The sequence below is a fragment of the Calonectris borealis genome, chromosome 13 (genome assembly GCF_964195595.1).
Source record: "Calonectris borealis chromosome 13, bCalBor7.hap1.2, whole genome shotgun sequence".
NCBI classification, from domain to species: Eukaryota; Metazoa; Chordata; class Aves; order Procellariiformes; family Procellariidae; genus Calonectris; species Calonectris borealis.
This window is the reverse complement of record NC_134324.1, coordinates 19656117-19681629: the sequence shown is the minus strand read 5'-3', so window position 1 is coordinate 19681629 and position 25513 is coordinate 19656117. Positions and strand designations below refer to the sequence as shown.

Genomic DNA, 25513 nt, shown 5'->3' with positions numbered 1-25513 from the left:
TTTTGATAAAGAACACTACAGCTCTTCACACTGATTTTTTTTTTTTTCTTTCTTGTAGTTGCATGTTAAGACAGTCAGATGGAGAAGTCTATTTATAGCTGTCTTTGGGGCTTTTTTTAAAGATGCACAAGTTACAAAGAGTTCGGGAAGGGTAATGAAAAGGGTTGGGAGGAAGAAAGCAGAAACTTCTTTTCCTTCCTTGAGTTTATTTGAAAGAACATATGCCTACTAAGTTTCCTCCTTTGATGCAAGTCTGCATGCACCAGTAAAAGTTTGAGTTGAAATTAAAATAAAAGCTTGAGGAGCCACATACCCAGAAGAGGTGTGAGAAAAGGAGCCAGGTCAGTGTAGCAGCTTCAGTCAAATAAATGATATCCTTAATCCGCTTCGTAGTCCTAAAATGGAAGTATAAGATAATCCAGTAAATAACAAATCATTGTCACTCACACATAAATTGCCTCTCACGTTTAGGTATGGATTTATAAATCCTTATTATTGGTCAGACATTTTTGCCAAGTTTCATAATAATATAGCTCATTATTATATAAACAAAGCAAACTCCGACATCCAGAAATAAGTAATTGGGATTTTGCAGGGTTTCATTTGTGTTTAAAATATCAAATAAAAACTGAGAGTTGTTCAAAATTGCCTGTAAAACTTCAGGTATACAAGGATCCTGATGAAGGATATTGATATCCTGAATTCAGCTGGGAAAATGGATAAGATGCGTCTGCTGAATATTCTGATGCAGCTGCGGAAATGCTGTAACCATCCTTACCTATTTGATGGTGCTGAGCCGGGCCCTCCTTACACCACTGACACGCATCTCATCACTAACAGTGGTAAAATGTTAGTTCTGGATAAACTGCTAGCAAAGCTCAGAGAGCAAGGTGAGTACTGTTTATGAACAGTAGTGATCTGAATGCTTGTTGTAAGTAAAACTACCTTTCAAAAATTGCCTAGATTCATTCTTTTCTTTCCTCCAGTGAATGCATTCATTTCAACTTTTTGTTGAAAATCATTTTTCTGTAGATCTTAACACATGGAGGGAAGGAAGTCTTACAGGAATGATGAAGACGACTAATAATATGGAGAAGTAGAAGGAAAGGAAAAGCAGAGCCTCCTTTCTGCTGTCTTTAAGAAAAGTTCTGATGAGAGAATTAGTTTGTCTGTGCACATCAGTTGTCAACTACTTATCTTACCTTGGTTTTAAGTGTTCTGTTTCTTCAGCTGTGTATTTTTTCTGCATAAATTATCGAATAACCTGTCTTGAGGAGAAGTAAAATCAATACCAGAGAAGTAATTTCAGAAGAAAGACTTATTTGAGTAAGTTAGGTGTAGCACAGAATATTTCACATGAATTCTTATGCTGTATAGTAGGCTCTGTGATAAGGTTAATGTGAAAACATAAAACCAATGACAAGACCTTCTGTGGTGTTCCGTCAGGTTCCAGAGTTCTACTTTTTAGTCAGATGACTCGCTTACTGGATATTTTGGAAGACTATTGTATGTGGCGTGGATATGAGTACTGCCGACTTGATGGACAGACACCACATGAAGAAAGAGAGGTGAGAAAGTTGTATATAAACAAGAAATTTTTTTGTTTTACTTATTAGATTATTAAGAAGTTATTATTTACATATATACATATAAGTAGCTATGTCGTTGTTTAAAGTAAAGCAAAAATGCTACAGTTTAAAAAGGCTGCTAAGGGTATATGTTTTTCCTAACCAAAGTCCCCAGGAAAGTAGGTTTCATTTGTTCCTCAGCTGAATGAAAAATGTAATATTTTGTGGACTCAGAATGGATTTTTCCACCTGTGCAGACCTACAGTTTCTTACTTCTATAAAAAATTGGTTTTTGGTATGAAAGTTCTGTAAATTTCAAAGAAATTTCATTGAAAAGCCACCAACGTACTGGAAGCTTGTTTGAAAACTCTGATGCTTTAATGACACTTTTTTCTTTCAGGAAGCAATAGACACATTTAATGCTCCTAACAGCAGTAAATTCATTTTCATGCTGAGTACCAGAGCTGGAGGTCTTGGAATTAATTTGGCAACTGCTGATGTGGTTATTCTCTATGATTCAGATTGGAACCCTCAAGTAGATCTGCAAGCCATGGTGAGTTAACTGCCTAATACACATTCGTTTATTAAAGTTGTCATTGTTCTGTTTTGTGTAAGTGTTTCCAGAATTTGCGTTTTTGTTATTTTTCTTTATGCTTTGTATTTAATACCAAGAAAACTAAAGACTTGATTAAAAAGGGCATGAACAGAATTGTGGAAGAAACTGTAGATTTTTCTCTGTAAATATGTCTTAATTATTTTTATAATTGAATAAGATTACTTCTGTCAAAATATTGTTTATCCATAGATTATTCTTCTTCTTAATTCTGTCTTTCCAGAAGACAACAGTAAACAAATAACAGAGGGCTGTTTCCAAAATAATAGCAAGGAATTAAAAGCATGCAGCTTTATATTCCTCCCTTTTGGGAAGCTTATGCTTTTGCAAGCCACCTTGTTTCGGCATAAGTGTAAAATCAATTCGCTGGTGATGTGAGGGAAAAAAACCCTTATCTTTGGGTTAAACATAAAATCATCTCTTTCTGAGGGCTGAATATCAAAAAATCAAGTCTATAATTTGTTTCATGTGGAATAAAAATCACATGATCCTTCTTGCATGATTGGGGGGGTGGGGTATTTGTTCTGTGGTTTGTGGTTTTTTGTTTTGGTTTTGGCTTTTGCTTTTTTTTAATGACCTTAAGCACATCAAATATTTACTGTGAATAACTTATCCTTTCCATATGCATGCTGACTACCAATAGTAGACCAACTTCCTTGAAACTGATGAGTGTGATTTATGAGCTTTAGTAGGATTTTCAGGAAGAAATGAATATTATGCAGTAGAGTTAAATATAAAAATATTTAACGACTCATGTTTAAAGGACAGTCAGAAAATCCTGGCACCAACAGCTTGAAAGCCAGTTGTTTAACTTCCTTTATTTAAGAGGACAAAACAATATTTTTTTTCATGTTTTTCAGAGAGAATAAACACAAGTTTTGTTACAAATAAGTATATTATGTTAGTCATATAACCTCATTTTCTGTGTATTGTACCTGTACTATGTGAGCTGCATATTGATGCTTTAATGTAGCTAGCTTGGGACAACTACAGTATTGAAGCTATGGCTGCATGGACTGTGCCCATGGAATTAATATGCTCAAGCCAGGGATACCAAAGTTTCAATACCTATGTCGAGTGAGAGAATTAGTTTGAAAGGAGTGTGGATGTGTGTATCGATATACTGTTGTATCTCTACTTCCCAATTGCAGTCTAGACAGACATTCAGTTATCTTCATTTACAATGAGGTAGATGCATTTATTACTATAGAATGACCCAAACTTAAAAGGTGTAATAGCCAGATATAAGTAAATATTACTATACTGGTTTTACGTTTTTGTGTATCTTGAATAAGCAAGGAGCCAAGAAATATATGCTAGTTTCAGTGTGCTGTTTCTGCTGTATAGCAAGCTAACTGTCTATTGCTTGTGAGTTTTTGTTGCTGAACACTCATTGATTTATGTTTGTTAGGATCGTGCGCATCGTATTGGTCAAAAGAAACCAGTACGGGTGTTTCGACTAATCACTGATAATACTGTTGAAGAGAGGATTGTAGAAAGAGCTGAAATAAAACTGAGACTGGATTCTATAGTTATACAACAAGGTATCAACTGCTATATATGTTTGTCTGCAACAGAATTGTTCAGTCCCTTAAAGTATGGGGTAAATAACTGTACAAATGTACAGTATGAGAGAAAGCAGGCCTTGTGTATAATAGCAGTACACTAAATCAACCTAAGAAACTATAATGTACAAGTTATTCACTTGTTCAGCTGAAATTTTTGAAAAAAAATTTGTTTTCCTAAATAATGTGGGCATAAACTTATACTAAGACTCTAAATGAGGAAAGCAAACTACAGCTGAATAGATGTTACTTGGTTTTTGTGATATGTTAAGAAGGGAAAAAAGAAAAAAAAAGATATGTTCCATGACAAGTAATTATATAGATGTGCTTCTTATCACGTATGAATTTACTGAACATTAAAACTGTTTTGTGTGTCTTTGTTTAGAAGCTCTTGGAAGAATAGTTTGTCAAAAACTAAGGTTCTCAAGCTAAGTTTTGAAGATTGATTGTATTTCCAAAAGGGTGGGCTACTGAAAGGAGCACGGTCAAAATTTTGATGGTCTGTGAAGAGATGAGATAGCATAAGTGAAATTTTGGGACAGAAATTAGAATTTTTGGAAAAATATTCAGAGATGTGGGTTGAAATCAGTGAAGTGAGTGTTAAAAATCTTAAGTACTCCTTAATGGTTATTACAGAATACTTTGTCATTTTTCATCTTGAAGTAGGATTTTGATCTTAAAAGTTCAGCTACCTTTGTAAGAATAAGATCTTAAACATAAAATTTGGATTGTCTGAATGTGAAACAGTCTTTGTTATGGCTTGATCCAAAGTTGTTATTTTTTTATTTTCCCTGAAGTTCCCGATTTCTGTTTATTTTCAGCTCAAGTGAAATGTAATTTTTTCTGTATGGTTCTTTTGTTTTTCCTTTCTTATTCTGCCAGTGAACTAAAAAATTCCACTGTTTACATGGTTCTACTAGAATTTTTGTATTATAACTTTCAACATGTTTTCTTCTAATTTTAGGAAGGCTCATAGACCAACAGTCTAACAAACTGGCAAAAGATGAAATGCTGCAGATGATCCGGCATGGAGCCACGCATGTTTTTGCTTCCAAAGATAGTGAGCTGACAGAAGAAGACATAACCACTATTTTAGAAAGAGGTGAAAAGAAGGTTAGAGAACAGTTATGTACAGAATTTGAAATGTGTCAAACATTAAATATATATGCACAAAATATGAATTAAATCCGGTTATGTAAATCTATTTTTATGCTCAGCTATTACTTTACTATTCGTAAATATTGTAAAGCTTATGAAAGTTTTAAAATCATAGAATCATTAAGGTTGGAAAACACCTCTAAGATCATCGAGTCCAGCTGTCAGCCCAACACCACCATGCCCATTACACCATGTCCCTAAGCGCTTCATCTACACGTCTTTTAAATACTCCCAGGGATGGTGACTCAACCACTTCCCTGGGCAGCCTGTTCCAAGGCCTGACCACTCTTTCAGTAGAGAAATTTCTCCTTTGAAGGAGTAGAATCAGTGAGTTACAATTATTTTCAAACTTCAAACTGTGTGCACCGTATCTTAAGCACTGTTTATTTTGTGGGCTTTTAGAAAGATATAAATTTTATGCCAACAATTCTAATAGACACAAAACCTTTATGGAACTTTATTAGGGAATAGGTAGCTCTGTGGAAAAATGACCTACCATTTCAGCTCCAAAGAGTTGGGCATAAATTTCATTTAAATTTATAAGTTAAATCATACAGTTGTAGGGCTACATTCCAGCATAATAAACTTAGTTTAATGGAAAGTCTTGGAGTCAGATTGTTCAAAATTGAAAAGCACTATGGGCGTGTCTCCTTACAAGAAAAATGTAAGTAAAAGTTTAAAGCAGAAAAAGACATTGAGGATGTTTTAATAATCGTGAAAGCTGTTTTTTTCAGAAAAGATAAAACAGCTTGAATGAGCCTAAAAGTATCTTCTTGTATTTTTAGACAGCTGAAATGAATGAACGATTGCAGAAAATGGGGGAGAGCTCCTTACGAAATTTCACTATGGACACAGAGATGAGCTTATATAACTTTGAAGGTGAAGATTATAGAGAAAAACAAAAGGTAATTTTTCTAAAAGTCTTTGACTTCAATTTAGAGGTGCAAGCATAAAGGCCATACTAGAAATGTTATGCCTATAAAGGTTATTCTAGAGAAGTAAGAAGCTACTGAAAAATTCACTTAACTCTGCAGAAGCATCAGTATTCTGAATTTTTGTTAAATTAGCTTTCAGCCCCACTGTTTTCTTCATGATTGCTCAAATTTTATCCGTTCTGCAACAGAAATATCAAGTTGCATCCTACTATACTGTTGCAGTCAGTATTATTTTACTGCCACATAACCAAGAGAAAAAACCAGGCCTGATAATGATTTTATATGGACTTGGACTTAAGTCTTTTTTTGCAGTGAAGGTTTTAGTCACAAGCATTAATGTGAACTGTTTGTACAACCATTTACCTAATTATAGAAGGATCACCCAAACAAAGAGGTATTACTCAGGGTCTCACAATGTCACCTCTGCGTCTCTGTGTTTTGTATGGGACGTATAGTCGAGAAATCCTTAACGTCTTACCTAGAATCAGATATGTGAACTCTTACTTATTAACTACGGAATGCCCTTCTAACCCAGTTTCTTATAAATTTTGAAGAAACATTTAGAAAAATAAAATATTTAATAAGAATATAGTGGGGTGTGTGCATATATACATAAGATTCTTTTTTTGTGTTGATAATTTCATTACAAGAAGCCAGCTGAATACAGCATAGTCTTGAAATATGCTTTAGTAAGTTTAATTAAAGTAATTTAGTTATGATTAATTCGCTGCTAGTGGATTTTTTTTTTTGCCAATGTTGTAGCCTCTGTAGAGGTTATTCATTCTGATATTTAGAGGGGAAGCAATTCATTCATGTCACAAGATATTACAGAATTCAGAGGCCAGGTCCCCGGTTCTTCCATTGTGTTTTGGTAGATGGAATCATAACCTTACTCAGGTGTCTGGAGTAAGTAGAATATTGTAAAGGGATCTATCCATGCCACTGCACTACCTTATTTGTGGATAATCTTTTATTTATTTAAATACGTGTTATAATCAGCTATAATTTCTAGCTTATTTTTGAGTTCTGTTGTAATATTGGTATTGTTGAGCACAACCATTAGATTTGCCGTGCAAAAATACGTTCCTGTTTTGCGGTGCCACATTGGTCATTATTTTTGTGATTCTAGGAAAGCATACAGTTACTTTAATATCTTTTTATTCTATTCTGCTTGTAGCTGAGCATGATGGAATGGATAGAGCCTCCAAAACGAGAACGCAAAGCTAATTATGCAGTTGACGCTTATTTCAGAGAAGCCCTACGTGTTAGCGAACCAAAAGTCCCAAAGGTAAGAAGTTGGCAAGTATGGAGGGGTTTTTATGTTGTTCTTTTGCTCTTTTCCTCTCCCATGTTGCACCCCCTGCTCTCACCCTATACTGGTAATAAAATGAATGTATTTGCAAAGCGATAAGTTGCCACTGCTGCTGAATTATGGCAGGTTTATTGCACAGAAATCAAGCTTATATAATGTTAATGTAGCTGTGTATCTTTGAAGGCTCCACGACCTCCAAAACAACCAAATATTCAGGATTTCCAGTTTTTCCCACCACGGTTATTTGAACTTCTGGAAAAAGAAATTCTGTATTACCGTAAGACTATAGGATATAAGGTAATGCTTTTTTTTCCTCTTCAAATTAGTGAAATGTATTTGTATTCCTCTTTGCAGATTTACTGCAACCTTGACAATAGCTAAATGAAGTAAATGAGACTGCAACTAAAAAATATATCATCCTGGTCTTATTTTTTGCAAAGTGCTTCTCATTGTGAAGGAAATGGCTTAAAACCTCTATTCACCTTTTTCTGTTCCACTGCGGAACAGAAAAAGTAATTTGTAATTCCTTCCTGTATTTCTCATCTGTGTAGCTTTGCGTTTTGTGGGTGGGTTCCTAACAATAAAATAGAGTAGAAAAAAGAAAGACAATTCTGATGCTTCATATACTTCTCCTCAAAAACAAAAGTGTGATATGTGGTCTAAGATGAGAAAATAATTTTTGGCTGATATAAGATCACCTTCCAGGGTACGATGTTTTTCGTTATAGCTTTTGTATATCTTGTGCAGAAAGTAACTTAAGGTAATACTGAAGTTGACTTTGTGTTGATATGAAGGTAAGTAAAGTGACATCAATTTTCCTTGCATTTTGCTGGGATATAAAATGTTTAAAGGTGTGGAGAAGTCTGAATGTATTACTACTACAAAAAGAAAACCAGACAACAGACTTACCTTTTTTTTCCCCCTACTATGCCTTAGCTGAATTTCTCCCTGTTCCCTGCTGACATTACTAGACAAGCAGTGAACATGGATTCTGTTTTGATGTTGATTTTCATTACTTGCACCAGTATTGGCTGAGTAAATCAAATGGATCCCCTACTTCCAGACATGTACTTTAAAAAGCCCCATGTTTCATGGCAGGTTGCAGCAAGAAGAAATCACATATAGAATGTGTTGGAGAACATAAACTTGTCATACAAAGCGACAGATAGGAAATTGGTGTTGCAAAAGAGTAGAATTAATATTAGCAAAAAATATATTTTTAAGAAAAAGCAGAATGTGTCTTAGAATCTAATTTGAAGCAAAAAGAATTGTATGTGGATGGCAGGGTAGAATTAAGATAAGAATTAAAAGAAGTATACTTAGCTTAGGGGAAGAAATTATTCAATTCATGCTCCAACAAATAAGCGTGAGAGAATTGCTAATGTTCGCAATGTGCATGTAAAAAGAGAGGTGTTTCTGTCCTGTTAATGAAATCTGTCAGACTGGATAGGTCGAACATGAATACTTGTTATCTTAAAAACTTAGTATGACTGTTTACTGGTGGTGAAAGTGATAAATATGATTAAGTTTCTGCTTTGAAATGGAAGTATAACTTTCCATCTGAAGAGAGTTTTATTAAAACTGAAGACTGCCATAAACAACATCAGAAGGTATCAAATAGGTAGAAACCAAGCTTTATGTGTCAGTCTTAACTTAAACCACCAAAGCCAAGAAAATTTCTTAGCCAGATGTTAAAAACAGCTCTTAACTTCCTTTGCCTTTTGCTGCAGAAATATGTAAGGTCTACAAAATCTTCCCTGCATACTGGTTTCTGACTTGTTTGCTATTGTGTGGTATGGAATTGCAATACACAGTTTAAAGGTCACCAATATTAAATTGGTGTCAGTGTGGAGAGGGACAGATAATGTTGCTGGGCCTTGTTTACATAATGTTGTCTGTCTGGTCCTTACTTTGGCTGCGTGCATAGCTCTCTAGTAAACCTGGCAGAACTTAGTATTTCACTGTAGTTATAAAACATTACAAACCGTTGGACGTAAGAGAGCAGATCCTTAGCTAATGAAAAGTGCCGCTGAAATCAGTGAACTGTGACAGCTTACGTTAGGCGAGGCTCTGCCTCTCACAATATCCCTAAGTCGTCGTGTGTAGCAGTGGTGGGTACAGGGCATAACAAAGTTATAACATACATTTGACAAAATCTAGCCCTATTTTTGGGAGGAAGGGTTTAAACGATAAGATTCAAATCTAGGTAAAATGCATTTGGTAACTGTTGTACAGATCAGTGCTTTAATATTTAATAGTTAGAGAAAATCTATTTTACCATTTACATGTATTCTACAGTGTTTTTCACTAAAGTTTCTTAAAGAAAAAGTGAATAGGACCCTTTTGTTACTTATAGGTGAAGATAAACTTTATGTTAAGAGCTTGTGAGACAAGAAAGAACAAGCATAGATAAATGACAGTATTTGATACATCACCTTGTCTTGGAGGATAATATTTTCAGTTTTGCCAGTTTTGTAGATACTGATGAAAATATTCTGGCAGTTATTTTAAAAAATATTTTTATTGTGGTTTGGTTTCTTCAGGGTAGCCAAGGTGTGGGATGGTGGGTTTTTTGTTGTTTGGGTTTGTTTGGGTTTTTTTTTGTTCTGTGACAACAAATGCTTAGTGGGTGTGGACTGTATCAGTCCTGTGAGATCTAACATGTGCTTATAAATTGTAAACCAAGGTTGATAGAAAAGTGTACAGTCTCTTTAATAATATTGCTGCACTACTACTTATTGTTATCCCTGATTTTAGGTCCCCCGGAATCCTGACCTGCCAAATGCAGCTCAGGTACAAAAAGAAGAACAAAAGAAAATAGATGAGTCTATGCCTCTGAATACTGAGGAAACTGAAGAGAAAGAAAAGCTTCTAACACAGGTAAAATAAAAACAGCTGAAGTATTTCATTATATATTTTTGACTATTATGGACTATAAATACTAATAATGATAAATATGCACAGGAAAGCTACACTGATGTTATAGAAATAAGAAAGCACACAACATGTAATGATTTTACTTGGTTTTGCTTTGAGGGACCTTTCCTGTCCTTGAACAAGTTTACGTCTTAGTCACCTACTATTTCTTTGAACACCTGCAGCGTTTCTGAGGCAAGGATTTGTATAGTAGATGCACAACCCAGCAATACATGCAGAAATCCAATCAGTGGGTTTCTCGTATATGCATCTACCTTGCATGTTTTTTTAACAAAAAGGGTTTGAATCAGAGAGGACAAGCTGCTATCAACACATAGGGTATTTACACAGATGTATGAGATGTCACATCCATTAATTTTGTCCCAGTTGGGTTGTTAGGCGTGTTCCTTTTATACTGGGACTGAATCCCTGTCACTGGCTAGTTTCTTGACTTTTTGGACTGTTATACTACTGAGTAGGCTTATTAAAAGTTAATTGTTAAGGAGAAAGGTGTGTCTCGAAAAGTAACAGGATTTTTTGATTCAGAAAATTTTCTGTAAGAGAATTGGACATAGTGTACTTCGAGAAGAAATTTGCAAGGTTACAATTTGACTATTAATTTCACCTCTTTATAGCAGAGGAAGTATTTAAGCTGGTGCTGATATGCATGTCAGTACTGCTGTTGTGGAGTGAGCTTATTCAGCTGGAGAACTGACAGAGTTCCTTGTAAATGTATTTCTGGGATGAAAGAATCTCAATGCACTACAAATTGCTGTTCAGGCATGTGATTTTCTTGTTTGTTTGTTCTTGATGTTTTCTCCTTTCCCTGTCTTTAAATTGTAATGTCTCATTCTGGGATGATGTTTTTGTGCATTGCATCTCAATTAACTGTTGTTCAGTTTTGGATTCATTTCTTTGGTACATAACAAATTTTCTGTTTGACAGTGCTATAGAGTTTCCATTTGATTGCATCTTTTTGGACTAAAGATCGTTTCTTGACATACTTATGCTTTCATCCGTTTGTCTGGTTCAAGGTTTGTAAATGTCCGAAGTAGGAGCTCTTGCTTTAGATACTTGCACTACTCTAAGAACTTGCAGTGACACTTGCATTGGTGCACCCTATACTCCCAAGACATTTGTTGCAAGTATCTGCTGAAGAGTGACTTAAATAAAATTACACTAACCTGTCATTGAGCTTGTCTCTTTGGAAAACTACCATGTTAAAAGTTTAAAAAGAAAGAAGAGTAAAAAGCTCTTACTAATGCATGTGGAGTCATGCACAAAAACAACTCTTCAGACTTTTAATGATTCAGTAATAAACCCTGGATAATACAAGTTTATGGAAATCCTGAAAGACCATTAACCACTGTAATTATGTGACATTGCAGAGGCATTGCCAATTGCCAAATGATACATACATAAGACAAAATTTTGCAAAATGTTTCCCTTCTACCTAGTAATGCCTTCTTAATCTCTTGCTGCTTACAGGGTTTTACAAACTGGAATAAAAGAGATTTTAACCAGTTTATTAAAGCTAATGAGAAATATGGTCGTGACGATATAGACAATATTGCCCGTGAGGTGGAGGGAAAGTCACCTGAGGAGGTCATTGAGTATTCAGGTTTGTGATATTTTGAAATGTATTTCTTAATCACGTGGTATCACCATCATTTTTGTTACATGTTCTGTTAAAATTACAAGATGTAGAATTTGAATGTGAATAAAAATAATTTTTTTTTAAAAGTACATGATGGTTCTTTTCAGAAGACTTAATTCTGTTAAAAGGTTGAATTTGCAGCATATAAATATGCCTTCAGCTGTCTTTATCCCCCCTTAGTCAAAATTTAGAACTTGGCATAGTTAGTTTACATTGACAACATGGTCTTGTGGAATCATTAAGTTGCCTTATAGTGGTAACGTTTCTTTATGCTGTGAGTATATATGCTATTTTAGCTAGTACACTCTATCTTTGTCTTTTGTATTTACCTAACGCTTTTTAATTTGTACAGATTTCTTCCTCTTTCATCCTTGGGTATAATTTTACTAAATGCCTTCGTAAAATTTAGCTTTTCAGTGTTCTTCCTAACATTAAAAAGGAATTGCTCCACAAGAGTTCCCTTCAAAGTGTTGAATTTATTTTGGGTTGGCTAAAAGATGTCACTGGAGAAGCCACAAATTTATTGGCTTTTATAACAGATAGACTAAGTAGTCTCTGACCTTAGAGATAGCTAGTGAAAACTGAAATATGAATGTTTCACTGCTAGCCTAGCAGCTCTAACCTGTTTCACCATTGTTATGAAAATCTATCCTTAAAAGTAATTTTTTTCAGAGTTTTACATGACTACAATTAATTATGTTGAATGTAAACTTCATTACAGTTGTTACTAAAACTTTGCTTATAGGTTTTTTTTTATAGTAACTTTTAAAGACACTGAATAAAGGGTCTGTGCAAGTTTATTTCTTGGCTAGCAGAGTAAAAAGGAGAGTATTAGCACATCTTTTAAGATTCAGTGGAACCACAAACTGCATTCCTTTTTTTGCTGGAGTGTCTCAACTGAGTAAAGTAGTAAGAGTAGTGGAAAAGATTTTATTTTACAAATTATGTTTTGCATTTTTAGCTGTTTTCTGGGAACGTTGTAATGAACTACAGGACATTGAGAGGATTATGGCTCAAATTGAACGAGGAGAGGCAAGAATTCAACGGAGGATCAGTATCAAGAAAGCCCTCGATGCCAAAGTAATCATTGCAGGTTTTTTGTTTTCTGCAGCTGACTTCTTCCAAATTCGTTCAGAAAAGGAATAGTTGGGGATGGGTGTTCTATCTTTTTATATAGCATATCTAGTATATCTAGTATATCTAGTGTGTGTATATATATATCATCTAGTATATCTAGTATCAGTAATCTACACTAATATGTAATAAATCTTTGATGTAATATTGTATGTTTAATAGTCCTTATTTTTGTTTTGGATTCAGATTGCAAGGTATAAAGCACCTTTTCATCAGTTACGTATTCAGTATGGAACAAACAAAGGGAAAAATTACACAGAAGAGGAAGACAGATTTTTGATATGCATGTTACACAAGATGGGCTTTGACAAAGAAAATGTGTACGAGGAACTAAGGCAGTGTGTGCGTAATGCTCCTCAGTTCAGATTTGACTGGTTTATCAAATCTAGAACTGCAATGGTAGGTATCAGTTACATGGACTAAGTCATTATATGAAGTATCTTGTTCCTTTTTTTAAGCACCATCACATAAAATTTGGATTTGTGCCAGATTATTGGAGTCTAGGAAACAAGTGCTGAAAGAATAACTTTGGTTTTTATTCTCATTTCTAGTTTTTAATAAAATAACCTTTTCCCTTAGTACAGCAAGCAACACAATACAGCTGAAACAGACATTAGAAAACCTGCCAAGCTGAAGTCCCATGTTACCCAAAGGGATTAATGCAGAGGTAGACTATCCTTACAAATATCCTTGTTACTTTTATTGCAAACTAAAAGTTTTACCAAACAATGTCTCTTAAAATATGACTGCTTTTCAGAATTATTGGACAATATTAAAGACTGAAAACATGTGAATTACATACTGAGAGAAAACAGCTTTGCTAATATTGGTACTTAATTTCTAAAAGTCTGAGTGATTCATGTAAGAATTAATCATTGAACCAATTGGTTTAAAATGCACTTTGTAGTTGTGAATAAGGATTATCACATGTAAGTGCTTAAATTTTTTTAGTTATACTTTTCTGAAGATTTTGTTCATACTTAGAGAATGTAATACAAGATAGCAAGTAGACTTTGATAGCAAGTAGACTAGTACTCTGAATTTTAGCTATTTTTTTTTTCCTTTCTCTGTCTGAAGAACAGAGCCATTCTTTTTTAATTTAGTCATTAAGCGGGAAGTGGTAACACTAACAGAAGCTTTGGTGGTTGCAAGTAATAAGTTATGTAGGTACCAACCTCAGAATATGGGACTCTTTTAATTATAAAAAGCTGTTAGCTCTGCCCTGGAATTTTTGCTCAGCTCTCCCGTTTCATTTCCTTTTTCTTACCAATAAAATTTGTAAGTCTGTGCACCTTATGTAAGAAACACACACGTGCATTTTCATTTGAATGTATTTGTAGAAGAAAAATAACTTCCAAATTTTTTTGTAATACCGGAAATAACTTCATCTTACTCACTTGCAATGAGTGAGAGCTGGAACATTTTTTTTGTCTGCTTGAATACAAAACTGTGTTGGTCATGACCAAAAGAAGAGAGTGGAGCAGACTGTCCCTTATACATCTGTCACAGATTCTCCCCATTGTCTTGTAAGCAAATTTCTAATTAAATACTATGCTGCAGTGTAACTTAAATGTCATTTCATACAGAAATCTGGATTTTTCTAGTAGTTTAGTCTAGCAATTGCAGAACCACTGTGCATTATTGTTTACTATCTTTATTTCCTGGCCTCAGGATTTGTTTATAAAATGTTATTTTAGAGTTCTGGATACTGTACTAAGAATAAATAAAACATAGGATAAAATATTTAAAATGTGTATTTGAACAGGTGGGAATATTTGCTTTTCCCAGTGCTACTTATAATTATGCAATACAATTTCTACTTGATATTTCAGCAATTAAAGTGTTTCTCGGTAGTGGCAGCAGTTAACCCTTAATTAAAAAGAAGTACAACCTTTACTTGCTAAAATGTCTGTTTGAAGAAATACTGGATTTTAAAATTATGTTCATAAAGAGAGAAGCCTACAATATTTAGTCTATTACGAAGTTTCTTTTAAGTTGACTATGGAGGAATCCATTTAAGTAAATCATAGAAATGGGTACTAGAAATCAAAAATGTAGCTCAACTTTTAATGTTAGTTGACGTATAGTTAAGTCAGGGGTAGAGTTAAATACTCAGTTTAAATCTTCTTGCAGATCCTTATGTTCAGTAAAATTTTCTTTTTAAAGGGGATGGGAATAATTTGCTGAAATGTAGAAATATGTTCTGTGGTGTCTAATGCTGAAATTGAGGCACTGGGAATATAATGGATCTTTTGGCTTCTGTTTGCTCTTTAAAATTCTATCCATTAATATTAGTATTTTTAGGTTTTCTGCTATTACACAATTGAAAAAGAATAGTATGAAAATACAAAGCTGAAGTAATCTTTCACCATGCATTTAATTTTCTTAAATGTTTTAAATTGTCATGATATGTAGGGTTTAGTAGTTTATAACTGGCAATGATATAACTGATATTTTATGCATTCAAATATCCTGACATTTGTGGAAGTATTAATTTCTGTGGGTCTATTTTGCACTAGCTTGGTAATTTTTATGAAGAAATGTGCTGGAAAGTCACTTGATACCAAGAATAATGAACCAAGTATAAATACAAATCTTTATAAAGGGGTAAATAATAAGTTCAGTGGAAGTGGATAAAACTTCTTAGATTACTGAAATTCACATATGATCGCAAAATTACCCTTTATTACATTCGAACTGATATGAAACAAGATAGAAAGGGCAGCATAATTCTGAAAAGGACTTACCAGGCTCTTCGAGAAAACTTTGTGTTCTACTAACCACTAGATGTCTCTTGAATTCCATGTAAATAGCTAATTTATCTTCCATCTTCTTACTTCTGTTTCTTCTCCTTCTGAAGATTTCTCTTTGGAAAACAAAAATTCTGCTTCATTTATTTATTCCAAAACCAGACGGTTTACCCAAAACGTAAGTTTTCAAAGAGATTGAGAGTGCCGAAAATTGTAATATTTTTTTTTAACTGGGCACAGAGGTTTAAATTTTTAGGTTTAGTTGTTATTGTTCTTTTATTTCTGTCCAAGCAGGAAGAATGCAAAATATCATGGCCTTAGTGAATCATGTATCTGTTTTCTGAAGTCATAAATTATGCATATTCTCTTTTACCTTCCTGCAAACTCTACTCAGTGTAAGACAAATGACTCCTTTGTAAATACAGGAATATACAGGCCTGTTGACAGAGCTTAGGACTACTTTCACTCCCAAGTCAGCATCTCTGCCTTCAGTCATGCAGAAGGTGACGGTTCAGTGCTCCTATCTTATTTATTGCAATACTAGTCTTTATAGCTATGAAGGGGTGAGCAAAGTACATCTTATCTCTTTCCATCCTAAAAAGAAAAGTATCGGGGCACGCTGAATAAAATCGCATCTTTAAAGGCATTTTAAACTCTAAGTGTATTTTTACAGTAATAAAATGGAATAGATCAGTCCATATTGAAATTTCAGTAGCTCAACGCAGGACTTATCATGCAGATTCTTTCTCAAGGTAGGTGTAGAAGAAACCTGTGTGCATGTCACATCTTACTGTCAACTGCTTCTGTGATTCTCCAGAGAAAATTGTTTTTGAGTCCATCCTCTGTCCACTGCATGTTGTTCTCGAGTAGTAGTCCATCTGGAAAGTCTAACCATGAACCTGTACAATTTAATAAATATATGTATTTATGCAAGCATTTTTCCCCAGGAAAGAGGAGGATTTTTCTTAGTACCTTAGGCAAACGGATCGAGGTTATTTCTTAATCCTTCCTGATTAATTGCTTGTCTTGAATTTAACACAAACCAGTTTCTCTTATACTAGAAAAGATCTAGCTGATTGTTATTACGGGGCAGCTTGTCATCAGTCTTTACCTACAGCTCTTAAGTCTTTGAGTAATGTACACAAATTTAAATGATGTAAAATGCTTCTGATATATTGACAGTCATCTTTCTACTTCTGTCTTTTTATCATCTCTATTCATCTATAGAGTGTAGGTTTTTGGGGCAGAGGCTCTTTTGTTCTATGTTTGGGGATCCAATGTATGTTAGGATGGCTTGCACTCAAGTTTTCTCAGACTTGTTGCCTTTTTATCTAAAAACTGTTGTGTGGGTGGAATTTGAGTGTTTTTATTGGTTGAAGTGAGTGTGTTTTAGCTCTAGCAGGACTGTCACATTCCAGGCACAAGCATGGTGCCCTAATTTGTGGTCGAACCTGTGCTGCAAGGTGTGGGGTTACTTTTACATGGATGTGGTAGAAATGACTGATTGTAATACTCTGTTTGCAAAATTACGTGCATGAGACTGGAACGTTTCCAGTTGTAAAGAAGAATGTCCTGAAGAATTTTTTTTTTGTGGTAAAAAAAATTCATGTGGTGGAAGTATTCTCTGTGTCCATTCTGCATTACAGAGCTTTCACCCAAGGCCATGGAGCACCCTTTGTAGAGGAATCTGTGGAAATTATAGAACTTAAGGAATGTGGCTAAGCTTGAGGATATTAATGTCTCAAAGATGAGTGATATGCTTGACTGTTTCAGAACGTTCAGGATCAAGAAAGTGTGCAGGCTGCATTGTTTTCCATCACGTAAAATGATGGCTGAGGCAATATACAGGTTACATATGCTCAGAAAATAAAGACTAATTCCTGGGCAAAAAGGTCACCTGTTCACTTCATTGTGAATAGACCAGTTGTAGGTTAAGATCTATGCTACTAGGTAATTCTAGGATAGCTTGTGGTTCAAAAATTGATTCATTGAATTTAATAGAGATAAGACATATTTTTTTTGGCTCTTTTTCCTCAGAAGAAAGCTTCCTGCTTTGAGTTGGAAAGAAAAGCCCATGGAATCACTGTTCTCAGTGTACATAGAACATACTGAATAATTATAATAAAAATGAGTACTATTTTGTATTTGGTAAGAGGTATTTTTTTTTGAGATGGGATACAAGAAACTGTCCAAGTCAAATGAGTTCTACTAACCCAGCCAACTGCTATTTACTGCAATGCAGATACTTTTAGAGTTATATTGGTAATATTTTTTAATGTATAAATGACCTTATGGCATTTAATCTTGATCACTTGCAGATGACTTGGAAGTCTTGATGCTAAAAGCATTTAGGGCCTGCTACCTTTTGGGTGCTGTTCGACTAAAAATAGTTCATGATTTAAGACTGAATAGATTTTTGCCAGTTTGGAGCTTGACAGTGTCTTATCACAAAAAACTAGTCTGTGTGCCACAGAAAAGTATTGCTTAAGATAGCTTTGATTCCTTTTCTCTCTGCTTTAAAGATATACTTGAAGACCTCTTTTCCTAAAATCTGGCATAGTATGCTGGCAGGCTATAATTTGCTTCATCTAAACAAGATGAAAGATCAGATCAGTCTTTTGGGGTGTCAGTTTGGAAGATACAGACAATCCTGAAAACTCCTTGTCAGGAAGTTGAATATTTCAGTAAATCTCTCTCTGTTTATAAAGAAGGTTACACTAAGGTAAAGCCAGATGAACAATAAATAAGCTAATCACATTAGTACATGAATATTGAACATTTTTTGAAAACGTAAGTATTTTGGAATTCAAGAATTTTGAACATGTTTATGTAAATGACAGATTTTGTATAATTTATTTAGATAATTTGATGTTTTCTGTTTCCTTAGGAGTTTCAGAGACGCTGCAATACTCTCATATCATTAATAGAAAAAGAAAATATGGAAATTGAGGAAAAAGAAAGAGCTGAAAAGAAGAAAAGAGGAGCGAAAGTTACAGCAGTACGTTTAGCAGCACTTACTTTACTTCTAGTGGGGCAGAATTCAATTATATTTTGTTAGAAAATGAAGAAGATAATTGTAGCCATTGATTGTTTTAGTACAAACTATTAGTTGTGAGATTACACTGAAATATTTGTCTATTCACAGCTCTCCTAGATTTTACGTAGGTATTCCCAATTCGTAGTATTTTGGGGCTTTTTTTTTTTGAGAAGACTCTTTTGTTTAAGTAGCAGAGGGAAGACTCTTTTTAAGAAAACATAGCACTGCCCTCCTTCTACCTACATATTTACATCATATGTTTGCTTTAATTTAATCTCAGATTGTTATTCCTCACCTACATAGTAGTTCCTGGAAGAAGAAATGATAAGAAGTGCTTCTTTTAGTTTGAAGAGTTGTCATCTTTAGGACAGAATTGTGTATAAGTCAAGGTCCTGATCTTTTCATCCAATTCATGGTATGTGTGGTACCTGTACCATTGAGACCATGTAATGATTTGAAGAAGATAAAAAGGGTAGCAGAATTAAGTGTCTAAATCTGGGATTTTTGTTTGCCCTTCCATTATATCCTACAAAGCCAAACTGGAATATATAATACGTTAGGGTCATTTATCTTCTTTTTGAATAGTTAGTCATGTACTTGAAATTTTTTTTTTTATAATGCCACCATTTTGTGGAATTTATAAAGCAATTTTTTTCTTTTTTTAGTCACAGAAGAGAAAAGCAGATTTGGCCGCTGAGAACTCTGGAAAAAAAGATGCTAAGAAAGTGAAGTCGTGAACCTGAAAACTGAATGCTAAACGTGAAACTGCCACTTTCTTCTCTTCATCTACAAGTATTAATTGCCAACTTCTTTGTATTCATGGTAGTCTCCCCCAAATCCCATGGTTTAATTTTGCAGATTTTGTATACTTTATAATGTCTTTCTTTACCTAAAATGTGTAGCTTTATATCTTACGCATTCCAGTATTTTTGTGTACTGTATTTTGTGAGTTTCATGTCTTCGGCAAAATTCACTCAGTCCTTGTTTTTTTGAAGCTTGTGCTGAGGTTTTAGCTTTTATATGTTTTATATGCTGCTGCTTTGAAAGAAAACCTAGATTCTATAGCTGTATTATTGTTGTTTCATATTTTAAATTTATATGGCTGTTGGAAAATAAACTGACTTAATTATTTGAAGAGAAATATACTTCACCTTTGTTTTGCCTACCCTCTCTCCCTTTCTTGCATAGCTACATTTAGAGTGAATGTTAAGGTTTATATAATTGTGCCTTCATCATTGATCAGATTTTTTTTCAGAGGAGTACTTAGATAGGATCAGGAGCATGACAGAACAAAAAAAATCTAATTAGACTGACATCCTTGTTTGCTGTCAGCACTACATTGACATTTCTCTCTGAAATGTTCGGAAGGAAAGCCAGCAAATACTTAAACCTTGTCGGTTTTTTTTTGAGTTCTTTATCACTGGTTTCTGCTGGGCTTCATATATGTTTAAACACAGGGTGAGGTGTTTTTCAGAATGACCTCTAGGTGAAAACTCTTCTATGCCTAATAAACTGAAGTAGTCAACTAACAGCTTCTTTTTAAGTAACAAACAAAATCATTCATCTTCTGGTTGGTAGGCTGCTCAGCTATGCTGCCTTCTGCTAAAAGATCTTTGTTGCTCTAATTCTCTCTGCTAACTTTCTGCTTTTACCTTTGATTCAACATGTCAGTCAGAAGCAATGGGGATATGTTATGGAGTGCTCCTTTTTTAGTATTTCTCTTTTAATGAAGGGATGGAAGTGTTGGATTATGATTTTTTTGACTTTGCAAGAATGGCCTTTATTAAGCAGGTTCATAGTTTGTGCTCACCTTGGAGTCTCTGCCTTTCCCGGGTCAGTAGAACAGCGACTGTGACATCTAATGTTTTACTTTAATCTTCTGTCTCTGATCTGGTGTTTAGTATGGACCTTGCTACCGTGAGACATGCCCTCATAATGTCAAGTCTAGATTAATGCAGTGTGCTTTACATGGTACTTCCCTTGAAGACTACTTGTAAATTTCCTCTAGTGCAGTTTGCTTCCATCTGTGGTTTGAGGTGTTTTGAGATGAAAAAAACTCTTTAAACTCTTTGTATTTCATGCTTTGCATTGGCTACTTCTTCTGTATTTGTAAAATTCAGGACTTTATAAAAAGTTCTTGAGTCTTAGGACAGAATTCTGCCCATATTCTTTTATGTCATTTAAAATATATTGGAATGTTTTTGAAGTTTTCTGGAATTAATCTCTGTAAGTTTGATGAGTAATTTCCAGCCTTTTTTGATATTCTGTGTTTAAAGTTTGGGGCAAAATGGGTGTGATGACTTGGTTGAGCATTTTGAAGGATTAATAATTTGATTTTGTATTTTGGAATGGAGCTTTTGTTTGGGGACCAAGTCATTAATATTTCACTGGGCTTTTATTTGTAAGACTTACAGTGTAAAAAAGGGTATTCATCTGTTGAGATTCATCTGATGAGTTGAGAGCTACATCTAATAATGATGGGGCACAGCTTTCAGACAGAAGATTAGTCATAGGTGTCAATGCATGCTTTTAAATGAGTATGCGACCCAGATGGGATAGATCTGCTTAGAAAAGAAGGATGTCTTTTCAAATAAGATTTTTTGTATTGGAATAGTTAACATCCTTTAATAGTTAACATGCTTTATCCTTGGGAGAAGGGCATCCATGTAATTATGGGCCTGGAAAAAGGCTGTGCAGCTACATACATATATAATCAGAAATCCCTGGAGCATTGCTATTAATAGAGAGAGGAAGATACCTTATTTACATTTGCTTTTCGGCTCCCGTGTCACTCAGTAAGTTTATGGCCTGAAATTATGAAAACAAGTAAAAAGAGGAGGGAAATAAAGGCTGGAAGAGCCAATTGAATTTTTATTGAATTACATGGCTAGGTCTAGACCTTATTCCATTGCTCCTATTTAGCATCGGGTCAATATTGTAATGTTTTAAGTCTTGAAATAAGTGTATTCTGGTTTTGTTTATTGTAGATTAGCTTTGTTTCACTTGCATGTTTTTGTGTATCCAGTTTCTCTGTGTTGCAAAGTATATGGAAAGTCTTAAAATGGTAATATCTCAACTTGTTCTTTTATGCGGATTTCTTGGTTTGAGTTACCACTTGAGTTAATGTTCACTTTTCTCCTCCCTCAGTGACATGATATACTAGCTATATAGCAAAAGATCATGCAATTGTTCTTCCAGATATTATCCTCTTCATCAGACAGCTTCTCTGAAGAATGATAGATGCTGCCAGGAACTATCTGTTATCTCTTACAGTCTGTAGTTCCTAGTTAAACTGAATGTGCTGCTGAACAACAGTCCTTGAGAGCACTTGTACACTATATACTAGTTCCTCGGCATATTGAGTCTTCCCATCCATCAAGTCCCACAGTGATAACTAAAGAAAATTGCTAACAGCTGCTGGTCAGGATTAAAGTAAAATGTATCCTTCTTTTCCTTTTTCGTTCTTATAGTTGCAGATATACGCACAGTATGTGCCTAACGGTATCTAAATGATAAGCTGCTGTGACTCAAAATTAGATGGACTGAAATAAAGGAATCTTCCTACTTTTAACTACTATTTTCTTAGGTGAGGAATACTGTTTAAAAGAAATCTGTAAGCACTGAATGTAATGTGATACAAAACTTCTGAAAAGTCTGGACCTTTAGGCAATTCGACAGTTGCCAAAAAAATTACATGATATAAAATTTTGAAAATAATTTATTGTTTCCTTCTTTCTTTCAAACTAAAATTTGATTGTGTTAGCATTAGGCTTGAAGAAAGAAAAAGTAGTCGTCTGGCACATTTCACACATCAGGCAGTGCATGTAACATCCTGGGAGAGGTCACAACAGTTCTTGTGTTCTTTTTCTTTTCACATATTCATCGCTTTCAAATTATCAGTCCTTTTATTTTTGTGTTATGTTAGTGATGACAATAAAAGCCACACAGCTGACCATCTTCATTATATTTAATTTCAATTTATTATCATGACATAGAGAAAGAATGAAGCTCTTTTCCTGCTGGTAATATTAGACCATCTTTAGGTACTGTTTGCACGAGTAGCATTACTATACTAAAATATTAAGTAAGAATTTTTTCTTGTAGATTAGCATCGCTTGTTTGATTTAGTGCTAATGCTGGTTATGGTTTAAAAAAAATCCAGCTTTCACTCTTTGAGATCATAAGCAAGGGATACAGTATATGGAAATTAATCATTCTTTCTAAATGCCTGATGGAAGTAACTTCCGTTTTGCAGCTCCTGCTGTGCACTACCATGATACAGGCGCTCTCTGTGCATGCCTCTTCCCCAGGTTCGGTGGAGGGATTAAGTACTTTCAGTGATCGCAAATTAATGCCAAAGCTAAAAAGTGTGGGCCTTACAGGTTGAAAAAAGCATATGGAATTTTGCAGTCAGCAGCGGTTTTTGTGAATGTAAAATGACGTGGTTGGTGCCAACCTTGGCACTCGTGATGTTGGAAGGGATTGATCACTGACTGTAGTTCTGATCTGGTTTAGATAGCTTGACAGTTGTTACATTTTACTTAAGTTTATCTAGTCCATGTACTTAGCTTCAAGCATGTATGTAAATGCTTTGGTGCGTCACAGTTAAAATGTTTGATATGTTCTTTTTCTGAAAGAGTTAAAGTTGAACTTGGTTTGCATATTTTGAAATGTAATGTACTCTTGAATTGCATTTGCATGATATCCATCCTTTCATAAAAGCCTTAATAGGAGTAGTATTTGCTGCCTCAAAGGTATGTCTACATTGTGTTGTTGAAAGATAACTTCTGAATTTTTTCAAATTGAGATTTGTTTCTGAAGTTGTACATATATGAAAATAAAAATTAATACAAACCTGACGTCTTTTGGTAATTATCCTTCTGGTACAAATAGGCACGTGCACTTGGATACTGTTCAAAATAGTTTGATTTGTTTTCGTTGGTCTTGTACCTCATAACCTTCAGGCTATGGTAACTGAATGTAAGGGGGGTGTGTGTGGCTGTTCCACATCTGCTTTCAAACTTTCTAATTTCCTGTAATCTAAAATAAAATACTAGTAGTGCCTGTATTTTTGTGACAGCCTTGCCTGTGTTGTTTCTTAGTACAGTATGATACAATGTATGTTGATCCTGTATTAAAGTATATTACTGTTTTTCTGTTACTCCATACCTCTGGTGTGTTACTAAAATAAAATACTTTGGAGCTTAAGTCTAGGAGACATAGAATGGTAGGGACCAGGAATTTTTGTCATTGCAGCTGTTGATCACTAGTAGACATGCAGATGTTCTGCTTGGAGAGGTTCATGCCCTAAATGAATGCTCAGTTTTCCACTTTTTTCTCAGGATGACACCTTTTTTTCTCAGAAAAAAAGGAGAGACAGTAAGGAGCTCTGGAAGACCAGTTTATCCTGGCGTTGGCTGGTAGCAATTCTGTCTGCTTTACAGTGACTTTTGATAGACCTTACTCTTTTTCAGGTGAGGCACCTAGACCAGGAAGAAGGAGCTGGCAATAGAGATGTGGATTGTCTTACCTTGTCCTCAGTACAGGCCAAAACAATTGCTGAGTTCACTACAAGAACTACAGTTCTTGCAGATAGCTTTGCTTAGTGCCAGGCTGAGCATGATCTCCTGGCTAGTTTCTACTTCTTACATATTCTCTGTGGAGATCTACTAGCACTAAAGTCTACGGTTTTCAAGATTTTTTTGGAAGCAGTACCTGCCAGCACTTCTGGAGAAGACGCTCTGTTCAAACATCAGAACTTTTAATAGGAACAGTGGTCCTGTCGGCAGAGCTACTCAGTAGCTGTGGAGTTTGCAATGGCGTTTGGTATTGTCGTGATGATCGTTCTTGCTGTATGCATTCAGTGTTTTTGGGAATGTCAGGCTATAGACACCTTTTTCAGGGAACAGGCCTTTTTATTGCTACATGGTAGTTTCTTGCCACAAGAGAACAGGCTGAAAAGCCATCTTCATTTATCTTCTCATTTTTTAATTAGGTGGATGCTGCTGAAGGCCACAAAATCTTAAATTCCACTCAGCAGTTTGGTAAATGGCATTCATTATGTGTTGTCTTTCTCTTAAACAGGTGGGATAACTTCACAGGTGGATATTCTTCAGGAGGCCACTTCACAGTGAGGGTTTAGAGTCCAGCAGGGCTTCTGTTATTTCTCCTTCCTTAGAACTGTTGCTTTCACATTTTCTTAAGATGGCGTTCTGAATTTCTAGATACCTTGATTCTCATGTCTTTATTCCTTCAGGGTTTTTTTGCAGTTTTTGGTTGGTTTTTTTTGTTTGGTTTTTGCGTTTTATTTTGTCATTTCTGCCTAGGAAAAGAAAAAAAAGTGTGTTGACTACTGCGTATTTCAAATTATTAAAATAATTCTAAGGTTGATAATCCTTAGACTCAAAAAATTGTAGTTGAGATTTTGCGAAGATAGTGCAAACTGTGTTGCACACTGGTGGTTTATGAATTTCATGGAACTTTTACAAAATTCCAAGGATATATCCATGCTGTTAGCAGTCAGTCCTCACTTCTAAATAAATTTAATACAGCATTTTGTTCAAGTAATAACTCATTACAGTTTAGGGTTCTTGAAGAAATTGGCTGTTATAAATTTTTAATCATCATTCACCTTGAGGAACTGGCTATAAAATATTGCCATCTTATAGTAAAGTCAGCAATGTAGTAAATAGCCATATTGGTAAACAATAAACTTTTTTTCATATTTATCCGTGTCAGTAATTGTTTCCTTTATGTATGGATAAAATGTTCACAACTTTGCTAATTACTCTTTTTTCCTGCCTGAAATATATTTTCATTGACTAATGCTTTATTAAATGAACTCATATTCCATGGTAGTAGGCATAAC

At 34.7% G+C, this 25513-nt stretch overlaps 1 protein-coding gene across 3 annotated transcripts in view; it reads left to right on the top strand.

The window, feature by feature from the left end:
* Positions 1 to 23806, top strand: part of SMARCA1 (SNF2 related chromatin remodeling ATPase 1) — a 37581-nt gene extending 13775 nt beyond the window's left edge. For 2 of the 3 annotated variants that reach the window (XM_075162397.1, XM_075162398.1), the window contains 14 exons: positions 664 to 890; positions 1447 to 1568; positions 1969 to 2121; positions 3593 to 3725; positions 4711 to 4859; positions 5690 to 5809; positions 7017 to 7127; positions 7335 to 7448; positions 9909 to 10031; positions 11556 to 11688; positions 12686 to 12804; positions 13045 to 13257; positions 18496 to 18606; positions 19311 to 23806. In XM_075162397.1, coding sequence (XP_075018498.1) covers positions 664 to 890; positions 1447 to 1568; positions 1969 to 2121; positions 3593 to 3725; positions 4711 to 4859; positions 5690 to 5809; positions 7017 to 7127; positions 7335 to 7448; positions 9909 to 10031; positions 11556 to 11688; positions 12686 to 12804; positions 13045 to 13257; positions 18496 to 18606; positions 19311 to 19382 — 1900 coding nt within the window. In that variant the 3' untranslated portion in view covers positions 19383 to 23806. Of the gene's footprint in view, positions 1 to 663; positions 891 to 1446; positions 1569 to 1968; positions 2122 to 3592; positions 3726 to 4710; positions 4860 to 5689; positions 5810 to 7016; positions 7128 to 7334; positions 7449 to 9908; positions 10032 to 11555; positions 11689 to 12685; positions 12805 to 13044; positions 13258 to 13437; positions 13537 to 18495; positions 18607 to 19310 lie in introns of those variants that run through there. The other variant, XM_075162396.1, reaches the window with a different exon arrangement.
* The last annotated feature ends 1707 nt before the right edge of the window (positions 23807 to 25513 follow it).